Below are 22,326 nucleotides of genomic sequence, written 5' to 3'. Positions count from 1 at the left end.
TGTAAAATATAATAAGGTTTGATCAGGTAGATATAGATCTAACATGTAGAAGTATACCAAGAAATTAATTTATATAAAAACATGAATGCTTTTTTAACCTAATATTGTGTCCTACCTCTGCTTGCAGAAATGTTTAGATGCAGATATATGCAATGGCAATTTGAGAATGGTTTTTCTTAAGTTAATTATAATGCATGAGTTTATAACATGAACTTCAAATTTTTAACAGAGTTTATCGTTCCTTCAAAATGGATAAATGTGAGGGCTAAGAAGTTTTTGTCAAATTGTGTAATTTTGTCTTTTATTAAGGGAACTCCCTGTTAGTTGGAATTAGAATTGAAAAACGTAATGGATCAATATTAAATTTGCATTACAAAATCTTATTTCTTTGAAAAAATAATGCTATTACCTTAATGTCGAAAAGTTAGTCATGTTCTCTTAATTTAAGCTAAAGTTTGTTTATTATTACTTTAATTTTAAAGCACCGTTGGTATACAAATTTTTACATTGTCAATTAATTAGAATATGTGATCATCTAATGTTTTAAAAGCATTAAAAAAATTAACAATTTGTACTTATTTTGCAACACATGGCCTATAAAAGCATTTGCGTTTTTTTTTTTCGGCTAACAAAACTTACAAATTGTGCAATGACATATTCTTCTATTTTGATTCATATACATAACACAATTTTTATTTTAATCTTTATATAAATTAATTACAAGGAAAGAAAAGTATTTTGAGACTTAATATTAAAAAATTATATATAAAAGTAAAAAAAAAATCACCATCAAACATGAGTTAAAAAATGTTATGATAATCTATGATAAACTATAAAAAATTGATTTAATAATTTTAAATAATAGTATTGTAATTTAATACAGTTATAAAAATTATTATGAAAAAATGATGTTTAAGATTTAGACAAAACTTAAATAAACTTCTTTAAGTAATGCTCTCCAGTTAAAATTAAAATTACCTCATTAACCAAAATAACAAAGGAATGCATTCAAAGATTATATCAGTATCAAACATTAATCTTTAATTTTAGTTGGAGAGACTAAAATATTGAAGTATTATATATAAATTTTATTTTCAAACAATCTTTTAAATAATCTCTTAAATGTATCATCCGATACAATACCAAAATGCTTTACTATTAAATACTAACTTTTCATGACAATTTTCATAACCACATTAATCTACACTTATATTATTTAAAATTAATAAATTATTTTTAAAATTTTAATTAAAAAACAAATATAAACATATCATTTTATTTTCTACAGAAAAAATATCATTTTATTTTAAAATTTATATTCATAATCATATAACATAATTTTTAAAATAAGCTTATAATAAAAAATTTCAAAATAAACATAAACCCACACATTACGTAACCCAGATACCTCATCGTCTAGTTTAACAACAGTTTCTGCCTCTTATAATAAGACCGAACATAAAAGAGTGGATCGAGCCAGCAGGCTCTGAAAAAGAACCTACAAATACAATGATCTTCCAAGCACTGTTGCTACCGACCAATTTTACAGATTTCATAACAGTTTTATAAGAGCTCTTTATGGGAATCAAGGATATTTCATTTCTCAGTCAACACGAGAAGACTGCAAATCAGCAAGTCATTGTTTTCTGAATGAACAAGAGAAAAATAGAAAAGATAGAAAATATTTGACAAAAAAAGGAAAAATAAAAGCGCGCTATCACAAGGATAGTCCAATACTGAACCAGTTGCTCAATTATTTTGAAGGAAATTTGTGATGATTTACAGTGCAAGACATCCTCCAATTTGATGCCTTTCTTCTTATGCTGCTTTCGCTTGCTGACAACAAAACAAAAAGAATAGTGTGTCAATTGTATTTGCGTATTGTTATACATATGGCCTATACTCATTTTGAAGACCGTGGTCAAATCCATGCAAACGTGCACTTCGTTATAAAATTTGTGATCAAGAAATATGCTTCAATGCCTTAATAAATGGGTGACCCAAAAAAGAGTGAAAAACTGAAAAATATTATTCCTTGCTAGAGAAAAACAATATGTCTTAAGTTGACTACATAGATAACACCACCGTCAGATTCAGTTAAAAACCAAATTGTACTCCTCCATGCTAGAAAAATAAAACTCTATATAATGTTGGCTTATGAAGCATCTATGCAGAAAGTGGTTTATTTGTGACTTGCGGGGGAACAGTAAGTAATTAAGTATAAAAGTTTCAACCAATTTAATATGCAGTTTTGATTAAAACAAGACTCACTCGCTTTTCTTCCTCCATCTTGGCTTTGATGAACGAGTAGAGTGCCACTCCTGCAATTGCAATGCCCGTTCCTATACCAGTTTGGGTGGTAATCTTGTTACCTGAGTGAAGCAATTAGCCAGTGAGAATGTTAGATTCTCAGGAACGTAACCTTTTCTAGAAGGGCGTGCAAACCCAAAATTAATTAAACATTCTGTGGAACTTTAAAAGTTTCACAGCATTAAAGAAAACGATATTTACCAAAGACTATTATTGAAAATCCAATCACAAATACACGTTTCAGTACGTTGCCAACTGCATGAGTGAGAGGAGCAACTCTCTCCAGTGTGTTGGTAGCCACCTGGTGATAAAAATGTAGATATATATCATTGCCAGTTCACAAAAAGAAATTGTGTTTCTCCAAAAGAAATTTAGTAGATGAACAATAAAAGAACTTCACGCAGGTAGAAATAGGCCAAAAATAAATGAATTGAAACAACGTATTGAGCATAGAAAAATGATAATGAATGTCATAAGATATTCGTTAAGAATTTAAACATGGAAATTACTAATTGAAATATCCAGTTAATTAAATTCCTAACGTATAAGATGTGATGTTTTCCATTAAATATTTTTCTAATTCTTAAATTAGTAGGTATACTTCAAACTCATGCAAAATTTAAACTATTGCATAGAAAAAGCAGGATTTACCTGATTGTAGAGGTGGTAAAACATCCCAACCCAGAAGAGATCTGAGACGAACTTGACCATACCTACTTTAGCAATTGCATCATTGAAGCCGTGCTTCAACAGTGCAGGCCCTTCCAGCTGTGAGATCAAATAGTGATTGAATTAGGTTAGGGATGAAATGCTAAAAACAAGAGTAACATATTATAGAAAATAAGTTTCCCAAGGTAATTAAGAAAGGTTTCACTCACAATTACGGCCGGTGGTATGCAGACAATTAAAGCAATGATGGAAATGTAGGCATAGACATTGGTACTGTCCATATCAGTCTGCACAAAGAGTTATTTAACAACAATACGGAAGAGCAATAGTGAGTATAGTTTGGTGGACATATAAATGAAGTCATGGAAATAAAACGTTCATACAAATGTGTATATGGTAAAACAATCAGTTAACATGGATAGCATAGGAGATAACCATGGCTTTCTTTGAATAGATACTCCGGTATGTAAAGGAAATGTTTGAAATCATAGCACTTATGAAGCCGATCCAGTTGAATGAGAGCTCGGTCAAGGATGCCATTGACACACCTGTGCAGTAGAAGATGACATGTAAAATTATGCAAATTGCACTGACTAAATTTCTATGCATATGCACAAGTGTTACTGGTATTTTCCCATTATCTATTTACCATTTCTTTAGGTTTAAAGTCTAAACTCATGTTTAAAATTAATGAAGATAAAATAAGAATATATTTAAAATACAATAATAATATAAATAGTTTTATACTTAATTATGAATTATTAAATCATTGAAAATCGTTGATTTTTATGATAATTACTTTAAAAATTATATCTTAAGTATTATTTAATTAATTCACAGAACAAAAGTGTTTAAACTAAATTTGTATAAAAATTAAACTCATTAAAAAAAGTTTCCATGCATCACTGAAAATTTGAAATGTGAATGGAAAGTGGAAAGAAATGGACAGATAATCATATATAAACTAAAATGGATGAAAGATGATGTTACCAATAACAACCGGAGCCAGGGACAGCCATAAAGTTATGGGTATTGATTGGCCAAGTATGAACTGTGAAGCAGCAGCATTGAAGAATGGCTCAAGAGCTGAAACAAAAGTTTACCAATGTTAGAAAGTAGAAACAGTTTCAAGTATTTACAGACGCTACCTCCTTCCACAACATCATGTATATCATAAACTTTTATCACCTTTAATGGTATGTGTGAAAGAAACAGCAACTGCAGCAAATGAGACATTGCTGGTCACATGGCCTAATGCGTGGCACACAGCCACAGGGATGAGCAACTTCAGCAGGTTGGAGTCTATAGGCTGCACAAACAAAAGCCATATATATGCCACGCACATATCAGTTATTTACCATATGTATAAAACATTCATGAGTAATTTTTCATCATTTCACGATTCAAATATTCCAGGTAACATATTTATTATGAAACTCTAGTAGTGTCCCAAAATGATGATTGAATGAAAATTGGTAATTTGTTCATCAATTAACGGGGTCAATCCAGAATTTTGGTGGAGTGGCATTAGCAGTTTAGCACTAAGCAAAATGTTTTTTTTCTTTTGGATTTTGGGCTGGGAGATATTGAACTTGACTTACAGCACGCTTAGGAAGGCCCACGGCCCAGCTCACCAAACAGTACGCCACACCCACTAATAAATGGATAACCGACACGAAGCTGCACATTTGGAACAGTTTAATTAAATTCAAAACTGATGTGGGGGCAATAAAGACAATACAAACCCGACAGACACCGAGAACATAAGGAACTTTTTTGTTTATTAATAATCTAATAATATATGCAGGATTAAAAAATAATTATAAAATTCAAATATGGCTCACGTTTAAATTAATGCAGAAAGTGTGAGTGTCTATTTTAAAATAGCATTAGTGTGCTTTGATAAAAACAGAAAAAAACTACAACTGAACAGAATTAAACCCTCTGTTTTAGTTTCCTTAATTTTACTATTTTTAGTAAAACTAATTAAAATTTATAAATTTTTATCCTCGTGTCACGTTTTGTTCTATTTTTAGAATAATTTAACATACAATAAAATATTTATTTTACGTTCAGTCCATTCTACAAAAACTACCGAAGTGTCATTTCAGTACAAGATGAGAGAATTAAGAAATAAGAAATGGAACTTTAATCATGAGGACATTTTCTAAAACTACCCTTCTCCACTTATGATCGACTAAATATTAATCGAGGATAAAGAAATAAAAAAAATGGATCAGCCAATGTCACGAAATTGAAGATACATAATGAATGAACTTACTATGGATAAGGGAAATAGTTGTAGATCTTCTTGTTGAGGATGTTAAAAATCACATTCAGAAAGTACCTGCATCACAAAAGCAAAAGGACAAAGAGGTAATTTCAATGCTCGAAGCGATCACAGCCACACGCGCACAGATGTAGTAACGAGTCTAGGAAAGGAAAAAAGAACACAACAGTCACAGGTTGTTGTGGGAGTGTAAAAAGAGTCACGTGACCTACCACGTGAAGAAGAAAAACCCAGTGACGAGAGCGGGGTACTTCTCGAAGAACCCAACCGGAGCAACCTTCGCTTCCCTGTAACAAAAGAAAACATGAAACATTCAACACATTAGTTAGGACAGTGACGCGCCCGAGTTCGCCGAGTCAGAACGGATGAAACGGACCTCACCCGCCGGAATCACTCCCCTCGGCCGGCGAGGAGGCAGCGGCGAGGCATGGCCGGAGGACGACGGTTTCCTTCTTGAGCGCCGGCGAGCACAATTCCGGTCGGAGCTGCCTCCCCCATATGAGATTTCCGCCGTCGGCGACGGCCTTCACGGAGACGATGGAGGCACTCGCGACGGCTTCACGCGGCAGCTTGCGGAGGTGAGGGAGGGAGGACAAGGTTGCGGCGCGTGACAACACTCGCGACTCCATGTGAACAGGAACGAAGACGGAATAGAGAGGAACAAGAAGGAATCAGAGCGAGTGTGTATGTGTGTGTATGCGATCGAGTGTGTGTGATATGGATGTTGTTGTTGTGATTTCGTTTTAGTACGTATGGTTCTTGTTAACAATCGGGTTTTGTTGTTGCGGGAGTTGATTGAGTGTGTCGCGGTGCAGGAGAGTGGGGTGCGGCTGAAGGCGTCAGTGGCGTTGATGAGATGGATATAGGGTGATGGATGACGGTGAGAGATGTGAGAGAGCAGGGTGGTGGGGTGGGGTTAGAGGAGGGTGTGGTTGGAGGGAAGAGATAGGTGGGGCCCTCTTATCTGTTGGGAAGAGATTTGTGTGTAGGGTGGAATGGATGATTGGTTGTGAAGAGGGGAGAGTGTGTGTTGTTCTTTTTCTTCAAATCAGGGCCTTATCGTCTCCTCTTCTCCTTTCCCGTGTAAAGTTGTGAGTCAGATTATTCACTATTGCTTCGGTTCATACTCTAATTAATGTCATGGAATGCCTCTTTTTCCTTTTCATTTTATGAACCAAAATTTGTTGTTTGCTTAGGCCAATTTTTAATGAAGCATAAATTAAAATTATTAGCAAACTTAACGTGTGTTATGATTAGTTGTGGGAAAAATTAAAATGAATGATGGATCATGAGAAATGTGGCATCAATGAGTGAGACACTGTTGCTGGGGGTGGAATTGTATTTTTACTATTTGGAAATGCAAATGTTCTACTTCATACATTGAGTGAAAAGCTATTTATGTCTTTTTTGTTTAATTTTATTGAATCAACTTCTCTCAAATGCTTTTTTTTACGCTGTAAGTATTTTTTATTGAGAGTAATTATGTTTGAATTAAATAAACATTAAAATATACATAAATTTATTGTTATTTAGGAAGATTTATAAGAATAAAAAGTAGAAGAATTTAAATTATAATACATATGCCAAACATGAAAGTGTTGCAGTTTCAAATACTTATAAAAGTAATTCAGTACAAAAGATTTTATATGTGATTATTCCGATTTGGCTAATTACCTTCCTCTTTAAAAAGAAACCTAGCATTATTTTTTCTTTCTTGAATTTTATGATATTGGTAACATTGATCTTTTTTTTATAAGAATTTTTATATATTTTTGTCCATCTTTAATATAAGATGTTTTATGAAATTTTAGAAGCATTTATTTTTTTTACATATTTATAATTTTTTTTAAACATTTATAACTTATTAACAAATAATATTATAATGGAATTTAACTTTCATTAAGAGTAAACTTAAAATATAATTAATTCTTGAAACTCCATATATTACTTACTTTTAACAACTTTTTAAATATGTATAATTTAATTAAAATATTCTTATAAAAAAGAACGAATGCAGTAAATCAGGGTAAAGAATTTTTTTTCTCTATTCGTTCATGTTCTTTGACTTATTCGTCACATTCAAGGTAAGATAAATTAATTTTTTATTATGCATGTTAACATAGTGGCTAACTTAAAGAGGCAAATAAGCAATTTATATAATATGAAAAAAGATGATAAGTCTTTAAAACTTTATTATAATTTAAGTATATGGATTTTCTATTTCATCTTACTATAAGTGGTTCAATTTTTCTTTAGTGGATTATAAGTAATTTTATTATTATAGTAATTAAAACTAATTAAACATGGAGAAATAGAAAGAAAATATACACACCTCATAGAAAAAACTAATTAATCACCACAATAAGAAACAGAAAACCTTTTGGCATCAAAATTTTTATTTTATTTATGATGAAAATATTTTCTAGTGAGTCTCAAATGTTAATTACAAACTCTTGGTACACATTGTTTCAAGTTCTACGGAGATATATATATTTTGAATGCTTTTTCATGTTGATTTATTGTCTTTTTTTCTTTTAATGTGTTATCTTATACTTTACTTATCATTTTTAGTTTTTTGCATGATAGTTCAAGTAGAAGGATGTAAAAGAGCTTCATCCCATATCATTTTAAATTTTTTGTATTGTGGGCTATAGCTTAGGTGGTGGAATGTGATTCAAGCCTCCTTCCATCCCTTTCTTCAAGCGTATCTTTGCAATATGGTTGATTTATCTTATTTTCTTTATTTTTACTTCACCATATGTTGCGTTTTCTCTCTTTAATCTATTTGTTTTCAACTCAGTCTTTCATTTTTATCTTTTTTAGTTTTTTTGGTTACTCAGGAGCAAATGGATAATATTTCCTTTGTGTCTGATGCATTTATTTTGTGAGAAATTGTAAGTTTTGTTTATTGAAAATTGAAATTCGCTTGGTCTCTCTCATTTTTAAGCATTTAATAATTCAAATATTAGGAGAGCTAATGCAAGTCACTTATTTATTTCTTTTTTCAAAGTAAGATTAGTACTTTTAAATTTTAGTATATATATAATATGGAAAATAATCTTCTTAAACTAGTGTAAGTTTAACAGGTTATAATTTATTACTTCACTAGCCGTTAGATGTAAATTAAATGAAAAGTTCAGATTGGGTGTAAGAGTTTTTAGATTTATACTGGTTTAAGAAGATTTTCTCCATATATATATATGAATAAGATCCATTGGCACTAAGTTTAAGTCTAAAAGACTTATACAAAATCTCAATCGTACAAATCAAATAATCTAACGGTGAAAAAGTTACCTATTGTTTAACTAAAAAATTAATGACCATGGACATATGTGATATTTCTCATTCTCTCTCTTTCACCGTTAAATTATTTGATTTATACAATTGAGATTTGATTTAAATATTTTAAACTTACACCTGATATTTTTTTTATAGGCAAAATAAATATTATTAAAAAGAGTTTAAGGGGAACTCAAGACCCATATACACAGAAAAAATTACTTACTCAAAGAAATAAAAAGCAAAAATATACTTATACAAAATTAAGACAGATGCAATTTCATGGGTTCAAATACCAATCAGCTAACATAATAGCTTCTCCCTTACTAACAAGTGATAGCCATTTCCAAGATCTCAGCATAATAGAATCTAAGACCTCCCTCTCATCTAAAATACCATTTGAAAATACAATTCTATTTCTATGCAACCACAAAGACCACACTGTACTTACCCAAACAATTAATAAGCATATTCCTTCTCTTTTACTACAGCCAACACCAACCCAAGAAAGCAAGTGAGTCGATAAATCTGAAGGCAAAACCAGTGAGAATCCAAGTCAACGCGCAGTAAAGTACCAGATTTGAGATGAAACTGAATATGTTAAAAATAAATAAGTTGAAAGTTCCTCCAAACCATGACAGAAGCAACAAGTTATATCATCAATTTGAATACCACGATCAATCAGTAAACCTTTATAAGGAAGTGCATTCAACAACAATTACCAAGAAAAAACCAGACACTTAAAAGGGACCTTCCCTCTCCATAGCCTTTGCAAGACATTTGCCGTACACTGATCTACACTATTAGGACCACCAAAAAGTTCAAATAGCCATGAATACGCAGATTGCACTGAATAACAACCTGAAGAATCTGCCCTCCATACCCATTTATCTTCTTGTAGTAACTTAATAGAAACTCCATCCACAAGTTTCAACAAAAGATTAAAGCTCGAGATCTCATGTTGAAAGAGTCATCTTCGCCAACTAACATTCCAAAGGCCATCATGAAAACCATTCTCCAATACACATGATTCAACATTCCTCACTACCGCAAATAATCGCAGAAATGCTTCACACAATCACACCCCGCCTACCCACTTATCTCTCCAAAAAAGAGTGTGTAAACCTGTACCCACACTTCTATCAAACTTCTCATCCAGCCATGAATTCCCTTGATGAATAACCTCCAGCAAATCACGCCACCACAAAGAACATCTTTTGTGAACTGATGAATGCTGAATAAAAGAAGCTAATCTTCCATATCTAGATTCCAACACCCGCACCCACAATGAACTAGAACAGTTAACACATCGCCACAACCATTTACCAAGAAGCACCTAATTAAACCACTGCACATTCCTAATGCCCAAGCCACCATTCTTCCGCGGTCTACATACCGTTTTTCATTTCACCCAGGGGATTTTAGATCCATCCTTAACACCCTTCCATAAAAAATTCTGTTAGATAGTGACAATCTCCTTTATTACCGACTTCGGTACCTTAAAAAAGGATAACGAGTGCAATGACATAGAATTAAGAACGGCATTAATCAAAGTCAGCCTACCTCCAATCGATAAATACCTATGCTTCCATGACGCTAACCGCTTTTTAAGAGCCTCTAACACACCCTTCCATGCACTAGGCTTTCTCAGGTTAACACCTAACTGTAACCTGAGATACTTTAATGGGAAACTACCAATCTTACAATGTAGGAACTTCGCAGCCAAGTTTTCAAAGTCATCACTAGTGTTAATCCCCAATACAAAAAATTTATGGAAGTTAATTTTCATACCTGACATTAATTCAAAGCTACGCAATACTGCTTTCAAAGTCCACAAATTCTGCACCAAAGTCTCTCCCATAATCAATGTGTCATCCGCAAACAGCAGCAAAGAAATATCTGGTCCCCCTACCCCAATCTTCACACCAAAGAATAACTCACAAGTCACTGCCTTCTGCATAAGAACTCCTAACCCTTTCGCTGCCACAAGAAAAAGAAAAGGGGCAAGAGGATCCCTGATAAATCCACCTTTTATCATGTTTTTACTTGTCTTTTTAGTTTTCCTTAATAGAAAAATTAGACTTATATAGTGTAAATAGTACAAAAATTACATTTTGAGTAAAAATCATAGGTTTATTAATATTTAGTTAATTTGCATTTAGTTACATAGATATAGATTGCAATTTTAATTTTCTTAATAATTTTGCAAAGTTTCCAAGTTAATTTTTGAGAAATCTTGACCCTTGGATGAAGTTTGACTTCAAAGTAGCCACTTTCAAGAGCAGAAGTGGTAACTATAGCAAGTTTGGAAATTGAAGGACCCAAAGTAACCACTATTGCCTCTCATAGTGACCACTCAGTGAGCTCCAGGACGCCGTTTGGGAGCATTTCTGCACGTGGACACTATTGGCTCTAATAGTGGCCACGCGCACCAGAGTAGCCACTTTCAGCACAAAAAGTGTCAACTCTAGAGAAGTAGCAAACCTTTCATCCTGCGCGTGGATACTCTTTTGGCCCAAAGTGGACACTTTCAAAGCAAAAAGTGGACACTTTGCTGACATGGCATCCAATATAAATAGGTTTTAGGAATTAGGGTACGGGACTTTTACACTTTACACATTTTTCCTTTGTCAAATTGAGACAATTTTCCCAGAACATTGGAGTCTTGGGTGACAGCCAAGGGTCCTCTATAGGTTTTAATTTCCAATTTTCCTTTTGATTTTGTTGAATTTACATTAATTCTGCTTACGTTCTTGCATTTCTTTCTTTCATTTGTTAAGTCCATCCACATGGTGGGCTAAACTTCTTTGTAATTCCTAGTCAATGCACATGAATCTTGAATTCTTGGGATTAATTGCAATACAAATCTTTCTTTCTTTGAATTTATTGACCCCAATCTTTGAATGAAATAGAATTTGCATGAAGGGAACATTTCTTAATGAACCCTAAATTACCCAACGAAATTCTAATTCAAAATTGCTTAATTTTGATTAATCTTTGAGGTTGCTTAATCTTAGGGATAGAGATTGGAGCCCATTAAGATGCTTAATTTTAATTGGGATGTTAAAGTTAATTTCCGCTTGTTAGATTAACTTAATTCAAGGAAAAGAAAGGGGATTATTGAATCATTTGAAAGAATAATGATGGAACTCATTGATTGACTAGGAATTACTCATTTTAATTGATTGAATTTCATTAATTCACATTTCGTTCTTGATTTAAATATGGAAATCAACAAAAATTCTCCCCCATTTTACTTGCTTTAAAATCCATGTTTTCACTTGTTCGATGTATGTTCCCAACCAAAAATTCCTTGGAGACAACCTAGGATAACACCCTAGTATTGCATTTATTTCTTGCATATTTGATTAGGATTAACGACAATCTTTTGCATAACGAGTAGCTAAATTCGTTTCATCAAATTGGCGCCGTTGTTGGGAAATTTTTGGTGCTGAACTTATGTTGAACATGCTTGGTACTCTGTTTTTGTGTCTTGCATGTTAGTATGTTTGTTTCATTTTGAGTTTTTGTGTTGTGTTGAAAGTCATACGAATTTTGTGATCTATTTCTGCATTGTTGTTGCAAGATTTTTCAAATCATTTTCTTCATTCAAGTGTTGCAATTTTTTCAAATACTCACTTTCAATTTTCTGCACTCATTTTGCTGCATATTACTCTGTTTTTCTGCACTTTTGCTGCATAATTCTGCAGAGAGATTTCAAACTGTTCTTGTTATTTCATTTACTCAATTTGCTTTCAATTTAGTTAGTTGATATCTAGTGCATGATCTGATCAAACCCTGGGGATTTGTATCCATTAGACCAGGAGATTGATAGGACTTTTCATAGGAACATTAGGACACATAGGGATCACTCTGAACACTCTGAACCATCATCATTTCCTACTGCATCTTTGCAATCTGTGAGACCAATTTCTGTTTACTCTTCTACATTTTCACTTGACTCTAGTTTTGGAGCAATGGGAGGTGATGAGAGGACTCTTAAGGAGCTAGCTGCACCGGATGTCACATACCAAACATTGTGCATCCAATATCCAGATGTGGACGCCCCTTTTATTTTGAAAACTGGATTAATTCACCTTCTACCTAAATTTCATGATTTTGCAGGTGAAGACCCTCACAAACACTTGAAGGAATTTTACATTGTATGTTCCACCATGAGACCTCAAGGTGTTCCGGAGGAGCATGTCAAATTGAAGGCTTTTGCTTTCTCATTAATGGATACCGCGAAGGATTGGCTCTACTACCTTCCTCCCGGATCTATTACAAGTTGGGACAACCTCAAAAGACTCTTTCTAGAAAAGTTCTTTCCAGCCTCCCGAGCTGTATCCATAAGAAAGGAAATTTGTGGAATTAGACAGCTAGAAAGAGAAACTCTCTATGAATACTGGGAGAGATTTAAAAGACTATGTGTCAGCTGCCCCCACCACCAAATTAGCGATCAATTGCTGATCCAGTACTTCTATGAGGGATTACACCCAATGGATAAGAGCATGATCGATGCAGTGAGTGGAGGAGCCTTGGTAGACAAGACCCCTGTGGCAGCTAGGAACTTGATAGAAAACATGGCTGCCAACTCTCAGCAATTTGCAACTAGACAGAATTCTTGTGTTACTAGAGGTGTGCATGAAGTTCAAGCTACAGAACCAAACAAATTGGAGCACAAAATTGATGAGCTTGCCTCCATGGTAAAGCAATTAGCTGCAATGCAAAAGAGTGTTGTCTCTGCAACACCTCCACCACCAATTCCAGCTACGCTCTACGGAATATGCTCAGTTGCAGATCATTACACAGACAACTACCCTACATTGCAGGAATCAAACACTCCTGAAGGTAACCCTCAAGCCTGTGCTGCAAATATTTATACTAACAAATTTCCTTTTCAGCAGCCGCAGCAACAACCAAACTGGGATCTTTCTTCAAACCAGTATAACCCGAGCTGGAGAAATCATCCAAACTTGAGGTGGGGTGATAACCACGTCGCAATGGTATCAAACAAGCTAGATTTTCTCAAAAATTGTGCAATACAAGAAGCAAACCTAGGTCATCTCTCAAGGACATAAAATGCATTTTATTTTTAGTTCCATCATGCAATTTCAAATTAGATTGGGGGAGGATTTGTTTTGAATTTAAACGACAAAATAACAAAAACAAAAATTAAGGATTATGAAATTCAACCAATTCAAGATCTCAATCCCTACAATGCAATTCTCGTCGTTCACACAAATATAATCCCAACAAATTTCCAATCACACTAATTCAATGCGCATCAACAACCCTAAAATCTAAATCTAGATTATGAATTTCATCAAAACAAGAACCGCAATCGCAAACCCAATGTTTTAACAAAATTTAGAACAATTGATTGATTAAATTAGGTGAATCCAATTAATTCAAATCTGAAATTAACCTATTCTTTCTATTTAGGATGCAACGAAAATTCCATATCATGAAAAACGTAATTAACCTAATTAGAAAAGAGGAAGGAAAGGAGGAAATCGATAAAACCTATTTTGAAACTCGAATGCAATGTAGTTTTTGAAACCTTGAACCGGTTGATGAATTAGCCTTGCTTCATAATCATGTTGCTCGACCAATTAGAGAAGGGGATGAAGTTTCTGAAAATAAAAGAGAGGGAGACGAGAGGAATCCTTACGAAAGCTTTTATTTAAAATTATGAAAATTAAGGTAAAAAAGAGGGAAGAAGATCCCCACGCGAAATCATAAACCCTATTTAAAGACAAAATAATTGGGCTTAATTAAGGTCCAGCTTCCTAACGAGGTTCCTAAAACCCTAATTAAGTAATGTCAACAATAAAACCAAATTCTGAAAAATTCATTGCAGGACCGCAACATTGTGACGCAGTTTTGGGCCTGAAGATGTTCGAACTGGGCTTTTCTCGCAACAGAGAAGTTGTAGATCTCTCTCTTATCTTTCCAGGGACACCAATTTTGTCCAATTTCGAGTAGTGTAACTTCAGATATGGTCTTTTCAAGAAACTGTGTCAAAACAAGAATTTATGGCAGGAATTAAGAAAGATTTAAATTTAAATCCTAAATGACTTACCAACACAAATCTAAACTAACACATCAAAATAATATACTAAAAAGACTCAATTAAATAAAAAACATAGAGAGAAAGATGTATTAAAATATGACTATCAAATACCCCCACACTTAATCCTTTGCACTCCGGGGCAAAACTTACAAAAATTCTTAAAACTTTCTAATGAATTTCCAATGCAAAGAATAAAGAAAGAGAACAAACACTTCTAGAATCAAGGCAACAAACAATCTATGAGACACAAATGACATTAAGAGTAAGCAAGAAGACAAGTCAAAATAAAGAAAGATTCAACAATGATAGAACCTCACAAGGTAGTATATAACTCTTAACTCTTAAAAAAAATTTTTTTCGGCTAGTGTTTACACTCAATCACAACATGAAAACTAGCACACTTAAGTTTTGACAAGCTTCTAATTTCCACAACTTGAAACACATGCAATTAAAGATCAAAAGGACTTTTATTTAGCTTGTAATGTGGCCAAGGTAAAGGTTAGGTGAGAAGGATATTAAGGCTAAACAACCAAAGAGAAAAGAGGAGCAATGGGGAATAAGTTCAAATAAGCAAAGGGATTACCCCTTGAAACATCTCCTAAATCTTATGTCTTGCAACACATTTTTTTTTTTAATTTTTTTTTTTTACTTAATACCAAACAACTCAACATCAATATCCACAATTTAGAATAAGCATTCCCTAGAAGTACCCCACACTTATTAAAGACCCATTCCCAAAACAATTCCAAAGCTCCTTTAATCCCTAAGGTTATGGAACATCATGGTTATTTAATTTTTTTTTTTTTTTTATAGTTCATAATGAGCTAAAGTCAAGGAAGGGTTATAAAGGCTCAAAGGGGGTAAACAAGTGGAATTAATGCGAGGTAAGTCAATTGGCAAAGTGGCTACATTTTGAAAGAATGCCTAAATCATATCAATAATGCATGTGACAAGAAGCTTCAAAAAGATACAAGGCAAAATCAAAGGTAATCTAGCAACATGAGTGAAATCACACAAGAAAGAAGTAAAATATGCTCAAAATTCTCACAAGGTTCATATTTTATCATTAATGAATCAAACTCATCCTTTTTCAAGTAACTTGCTCAACTAAAAATGTAAAAATGACTCATATCAAGTATTGCAACCTATCAACTAAAAATGGTGTAACAACTTTCACAATTCCTACATCTAGAAATTAAAAGGAAAGAATGAAAATTTGTGTAACTACTCCAACAAAACATCATCAAAACAGAAAAGTAGAGGCACAAAAACATGCAGAATTCGTACTCCAAAACAGCAGAAAAACAGAAAATAGAATTATAAACAGCAGCAGAAAAATGAAATCTGCAACAGAAAATGAAAACTGCAGCAGAAAACGAAAACAAAAACTGCAGAACAGAAAACGACATCTGTAGAAATCAGCACAGCAGAAAAAATGAAAATAGAAAACAGCAAAACAGAAACAACAGAAAATGAAAAATGAAAACAGAAACAGCAGAACAGAAAACGAAAATAGCAAACCAGAAAAACAAAAACAGAAAATAGCAACACAATATGCATGCAACTCCCCCATACTAAAAATCACATTGCCCTCAATGCAGCAACACAACAAAGACAATTTCAAAGAATACAGAATGGGGAAAGAACTCCCTCAAGGTCCAAGGGTTGGTGCTTCCAAGGCTATGCTTTCTACATTTTTCTCCTCCAACTTTGGACTTTGATGAAATTCCTTGAGTTGATGTCCATTGACCTTGAAAATGCTACCGGTAACTTCATTCTTAATCTCAACTGCACCATGGGAAAACACATTAGTAATAACAAAAGGACCATCCCATCTAGATCTAAGTTTACCGGCTATAAGTTTTAGGCGGGAATTGAACAAAAGCACTTGTTGGCCCACTTTGAACTCCTTTCTCAAAATATTTCTATCATGAAAACGTTTGACTTTTTCTTTATAGATCTTCGAGCTCTCATAGGCCTCCAAGCGAAGCTCCTCAAGTTGTTGTAATTGAAGCTTCCTTTCCATACCTGCTTGTTCAAACTCTAAGTTACAATGTCTAACCGCCCAATATGCTCTATGCTCGATCTTAACGGGCAGATGACATGCTTTACCAAACACAATCCTGTAAGGGGACATCCCAATCGGTGTCCAGTAAGCCGTCCTATGGGCCCAAAGAGCATCCTCCAAAAATTTGCTCCAATCCTTTCTATTGGGGTGGACTATCTTCTACAAAATCTGCTTGATTTCCCTGTTAAAAACCTCAGCCTGCCCATTAGTTTGGGGATGATAAGCTGTAGACACTCTATGCACAACCCCATACTTATGAAGCAAAGCCTGCATGCTCCTATTGCAGAAGTGGCTTCCCCTGTCACTGATAATGGCTTTAGGCACACCGAATCTGCAAAAAATGTTGGATCTAACAAAATCCACAACAACTTTGGAATCATTAGTTTTGGTGGCCTTAGCCTCCACCCATTTAGAAACATAATCAACAGCTAGTAAAATGAATGTGTAACCAAAAGATGCAGGGAATGGACCCATAAAATCAATACCCTAAACATAAAAAACCTCACAGAAAATGATCGGTTGCTGGGGCATCTCATGCCTGTGTGTAATGGCCGTCCTTGCTCTTTCACACTGCTCACAGGTGCTAGAGATCTAATGTGCATCTCTGAAAATGGTAGGCCAGTAAAATCCACTCTCCAACACCTTCCTAGCTGTCCTGTATGATCCATAATGTCCTCCCACAAGCGAACTATGACAAAACTGAAGCACAGAATGGACCTCCTGATTTGGAATGCACCTGCGGATTACCTGGTCACTGCAAAATCTCCACAAATAAGGGTCATCCCAAACATAATATTTAGCCTCACTTTTCAGTTTGGCTATCTGTGCTCTAGATGCATCTGGAGGAAAGACACCTGCAACCAAGTAATTCACAATATCAGCAAACCAAGGAGTAATATCATGCAACTGCATCAACTGCTTCTCAGGAAAATCATCTCTAATAGGAAAAGGATCAACATTCCCTCCCTCAATCCTACTCAAGTGGTCTGCTACCAAGTTCTCTGCACCACTCCTATCTCTGATCTCAACATCAAACTCCTGAAGGAGAAGCATCCACCTGATCAATCTAGGTTTAGCATCGGGCTTCTTCAACAAGAATTTCAAAGCTGCATGGTCAGAAAACACAATAATCCTAGAGCCTAGCAAATATGAACGAAATTTATCTAAGGCAAATACAATAGCTAGAAGCTCTTTCTCAGTAGTGGTGTAATTAACTTGAGCTGCATCCAACGTGCGAGAAGCATAGGCTATAACATGAGAAAGTCTCCCAACCCGCTGAGCTAAAACAGCTCCAAGTGCAAAGTTGGATGCGTCGCACATGAGCTCAAAAGGAAGCTCCCAATCAGGTGGCTGAACAATGGGTGTGGTGGTCAGCCGCCTCTTCAGCTCCTGAAAAGCTAGCTGACAGGGCTCATAAAAAACAAACTCTACTTCCTTCTGCAGCAGCTTGGACAATGGTAATGTAATCTTGCTGAAGTCTTGTATAAACCTCCTGTAAAAACCTGCATGTCCAAGAAAGGAACGCACTTCTCTCACAGAAGTGGGGTAAGGTAGAGAAGCAATGATATCAATTTTAGCCTTATCAACCTGAATACCCTGACTGTAGACTAAGTGACCCAAGACTATACCCTGTGTGACCAAAAAATGATACTTTTCAAAATTTAACACAAGGTTAGTTTGGATGCACCTATGTAACACCTTAGATAAATTCTCTAGGCATGCATCAAATGAAGAACCATAGACAGTAAAATCATCCATAAACACCTCCATGCAACTCTCCAAAAGGTCAGAAAATATACTAACCATACACCTCTGAAAAGTGCCCGGAGCGTTGCACAAGCCAAATGGCATCCTAGTGTAAGCAAATGTGCCAAATGGGCAGGTGAATGTGGTCTTGTGCTGGTCCTCCGGTGCAATATGAACCTGCATGTACCCAGAAAATCCATCTAAAAAGCAGTAATGGGATTTACCTGCCAGCCTTTCCAATACCTGATCGATGAATGGAAGAGGGAAATGATCCTTGCGAGTTGCCTGGTTAAGTCTCCTATAATCTACGCAAACTCGCCAACTATTTTGAACTCTAGTTGGAACCAACTCATCATCTTGGTTCTTCACCACAGTCATCCCAGTCTTCTTTGGGACCACCTGCACAGGATTAACCCACTTACTGTCAGAAATAGGATAAATAATACCTGCTGTCAGTAGCTTTGTGACCTCCTTCTTCACAACATCTAGAATAGTAGGGTTGAGTCGCCTTTGTGGCTGTCTCACAGGTCGAAACTCATCCTCCAATAAAATTCGGTGCATACAAATGGCAGGACTAATTCCAGGAAGATCAGCAAGGGTCCAACCAATGGCCTTCCTATGATCTCTCAAGACCTGCAGTAATCTCTCCTCTTTATCAGATTTGAGATCCCGAGCTATAATGACAGGAAGTCGCTGGTTGTCCTCTAGGTAAGCATACTTCAGATGTGCAGGTAAAGGCTTAAGCTCTATTGATGGAGATGGAGCTAGATCAACTGCTGGTAGTGAATAATCTACTGGTGTAACCATATCTGCTGCACCTGCAACATCAACACTACAAACAGCACACATAGAAGAATCATCACAAGCACATGATGGGTCAGTAAGGTCTGAGGAATCAGCAAACAAATCATCTAAATTTGTACAATCATCAACAAGTAAATCAATAACATCCAAACTGAAAACAGAATGGTTTTCTGTTGGGTGTCTCATTACCTCAAAAATGTTGAACTGCACCAAATTGTCACCAAACTCCATAGAAAGGGTCCCTGCATGCACATCTATCTTTGTTCGCCGTCCTCAAGAATGGTCTCCCAAGGATCAATGTAGCATGGCTGGGCAGGTCATCCTCCATCTCTAGAATATAAAAATCAGCAGGGAAAAGGAGGTCCTCAACTTTGACAAGAACATCTTCTACGACACCCAGTGGCTGCACAGTGCTCTTGTTTGCTAGCTGGACTACAATTCCTGTAGGAATCAAATCTCCAATCTGCAAGGATCTAAAAACATATGCAGACATAACATTAATTGAAGCACCTAAATCCAGCATAGCATTTGTAAAAACTTCCTCTCCAATAGTGCAAGGGATGGTGAAAGTTCTTGGATCCTTGCACTTCTGTGGCAACTCAGGGAGCAAGTTTTGTGGAATGATTGCAGACACATTTTTATTCTGGAGGAGTGCAGAGCCATTTCTTCCCATGCTCACTCTCTCATTTCCCTTTAGCTTCCTCTTGTTGGTACACAATTCCTTTAGGAACTTTGCATATTTTGGAACTTGTCGGATGGCGTCAAGGAGGGGAATATTTACTTCTATTCTGCTGAACATGTCCAGCAACTCATTGTCCGACTCTGGTTTTTTTCTTGCTGCTGCTGGTCTGCTCGAGAAAGGCAACGGAACATGTTTTTCAGTGGCACTACTCTCATTTTCAGAATCTGGTGTTGCAGCTACAACTGCTGGTAACTCTTTTCCACTTCGCAGGGTAATAGCACTCACATTGCCCTTTGGATTCATGACTGTTTGAGAGGGAAAATTACTAGAGCCTTGAGACTGAATCTGACTCACTTAAGTGGCTAGCTGTCTAACCTGAATCTTCAAATCCTGGACGGTTGCTTGCATGTTCTGTTGAAACTGCAGGTTGTTTGCAGCCATCTGTTGCATCATCTCTTGGAATGATGGCTTGCTCCTTTGTGCAGGAGGAGGTGTTGAAGGTGGAGGTGACTGTTGCCTGAATGGAAGCTGATATTTGCCTACAGCAAGTTGAAATGAAGGTTGTTGACCTTGTGGCTGCTGCCCCCATTTCAGGTTTGGATGATCTCTCTAGCACAGGTTATATGTCTGGGAGTACGGGTTATAATTTTGCTGTTGGTGTGGAGATCTATATTGCTGCTGTTGGTTGGTGTAGATTCCAGAAACATTCGCATCCGTCTCTTGCAAGGTAAGGCATGAATCTGTAGGATGCTCAATGGAAGTACAAATCCCACAGACTCTTGCTAGCTGCTCACTTACTGGATTCACTTGTTGTTGGCCAATTGCCAAATGCCTCACCATGGTGGTCAGCTCATTGATTTTGTTTTCCAGCCTTTGATTTTCCACACCATGAACAGCACCAGTACCAACACTAAGTGCTATCTCATTCACTCCCTTAGCGGCTCCTCTGAATCCGAATTGTTGAGTGTTGGCTGCCATGTTTGTAATAAGCTGTCTCGCAGCCTATGGTGTCTTGTCCATTAATGCTCCTCCACTTGCTGCATCTATCATGCTCCTGTCCATCAAAGTTAGCCCTTCATAAAAATATTGAATTAGTAATTGCTCGCTTATCTGATGGTGAGGGCAAGTAGCACACAGCTTGTTGAATCTCTCCCAGTAGTCATACAAGGTCTCTCCATTCAGCTGCCTTATACCACAAATCTCTTTTCTTATTGCAGCAGTTCTGGAGGCAGGGAAGAGTTTCTCCAGAAATAACCTCTTCATTTGATTCCATGTGGTGATTGTTGAAGGTAGGAAGTAGAGCCAATCCTTCGCAACACCATCCAGGGAGAAGGGGAACGCCTTCATCTTGACATGGTCTTTAGGCATTCCTTGTGGTCTCATGGTGGAACACACCACATGGAACTCTTTTAAATGCTTGTGAGGATCTTCACCTGCAAGTCCATGAAACTTTGGCAACAAATGGATAAGTCCAGATTTAAGCTCATAAGAGGTTGTTTCATCTTCAGGATATTGGACACACCATGACTGATACACAACATTAGGTGTGGCCAATTCCTTCAAAGTTAGCTCAGGATTATCAGCCATGTTCTCCCTAACAACAGGAATAACAGTAATAGTTTCAGAATCACCAAGTAAGCTACCACTACCACTGTTTTTGCTAGATCTTATCCTCCAAAGTGTTCTTTCTATTTCAGGGTCAGGTTCATGCAATATAACAGGGTTGGCCCTGGTCATTCAAGGTTAGAACCAACAAGAACAGAAAATACTCAATGAATGCACAAAGTCAGTTTACAAAACAAGTACCATCAAAATGCAAGATATGAATGAAGGGGGACCATGATAAATCTCTTTTTTGTATGGGAAAACACCACAAAAATTTTCAGATTTTTTTGAATTGAATTGCTATGGGAACTAGAAGCCTAAAGTCAAGAAAAATAGGTCAATAAATACTGAAAAATAAAAAACTTTTAGAAAACAAGCAATTTTTGAAATTTTGGGCAGCCTCAATCGGCGTAGAAGGTTGCATTGAATAGGAAATTTTTTTCTACCCCAAATGCATATGCAATAAGCTCAATTCTGAGTTTTCTAGCAAAAATATGCCACTTTGAAGTTTCGCAAAAATTTTCTCAGCCACTAAGATGTATCTTTTTTTCTATAAATGATTTTTGCAATCTACCAACTCTAAACACTAATAGACACTAAAAGAAATGTGGACACAAAAATTCAGATCAAAATTCAATCTCTAGCTATTTTTTTTTTTAGAATTTTTCAAAATTGGATGAATAGTGCATGAATAGTGTGTGAACAGTACGTGAACAGTGCATGATGAACAGTGAAATCTGATAGCAATTATGCAGCATCTATGTTTTCTATTCCTACTAGTCCTCTGTTTTTTGCAT

The 22,326-nt window shown here is 35.6% G+C and overlaps 1 protein-coding gene and 1 non-coding gene across 2 annotated transcripts; one reads left to right on the top strand and one right to left on the bottom strand.

Moving 5' to 3' along the window:
* Window positions 1–1,473: 1,473 nt before the first annotated feature.
* Window positions 1,474–6,372, bottom strand: LOC113857357 (triose phosphate/phosphate translocator, chloroplastic). Its single transcript, XM_027489135.1, has 12 exons — window positions 5,651–6,372; window positions 5,482–5,556; window positions 5,261–5,326; window positions 4,581–4,659; window positions 4,168–4,288; window positions 3,970–4,065; window positions 3,415–3,527; window positions 3,189–3,266; window positions 2,962–3,078; window positions 2,512–2,611; window positions 2,272–2,372; window positions 1,474–1,836 (listed from the first exon to the last, which is right to left on the bottom strand). The coding sequence occupies exons 1-12, from the start codon at window positions 5,896–5,898 to the stop codon at window positions 1,819–1,821; spliced, it is 1,212 nt and encodes a 403-aa protein (XP_027344936.1). The 5' UTR covers window positions 5,899–6,372; the 3' UTR covers window positions 1,474–1,818.
* A 14,660-nt stretch (window positions 6,373–21,032) lies between these two features.
* LOC113860434 lies at window positions 21,033–21,139 on the top strand. Its single transcript, XR_003503887.1, has one exon. It is a non-coding gene; the product is annotated as a small nucleolar RNA R71 (small nucleolar RNA).
* Window positions 21,140–22,326: the final 1,187 nt, after the last annotated feature.

This window comes from Abrus precatorius, unplaced genomic scaffold (genome assembly GCF_003935025.1).
Source record: "Abrus precatorius isolate BTA unplaced genomic scaffold, Abrus_2018 Scaffold2, whole genome shotgun sequence".
Lineage (NCBI taxonomy): Eukaryota > Viridiplantae > Streptophyta > Magnoliopsida > Fabales > Fabaceae > Abrus > Abrus precatorius.
The sequence above is the reverse complement of the archived record's forward strand: the minus strand, read 5'-3'. Positions and strand labels throughout refer to the sequence as shown.

What these genes read in the sequence shown, in the direction of transcription:
- LOC113857357 (XM_027489135.1), bottom strand. Translation starts at nt 5,898, where the DNA reads ATGGAGTCGCGAGTGTTGTCACGCGCCGCAACCTTGTCCTCCCTCCCT. An exon ending in GGGTTTTTCTTCTTCACGTG is followed by an intron (nt 5,327 to 5,481) that starts GTAGGTCACGTG and finishes TTTGTGATGCAG; the next exon opens with GTACTTTCTGAATGTGATTT. An exon ending in TCTATTCAAAGAAAGCCATG is followed by an intron (nt 3,267 to 3,414) that starts GTTATCTCCTAT and finishes CTCTTTGTGCAG; the next exon opens with ACTGATATGGACAGTACCAA.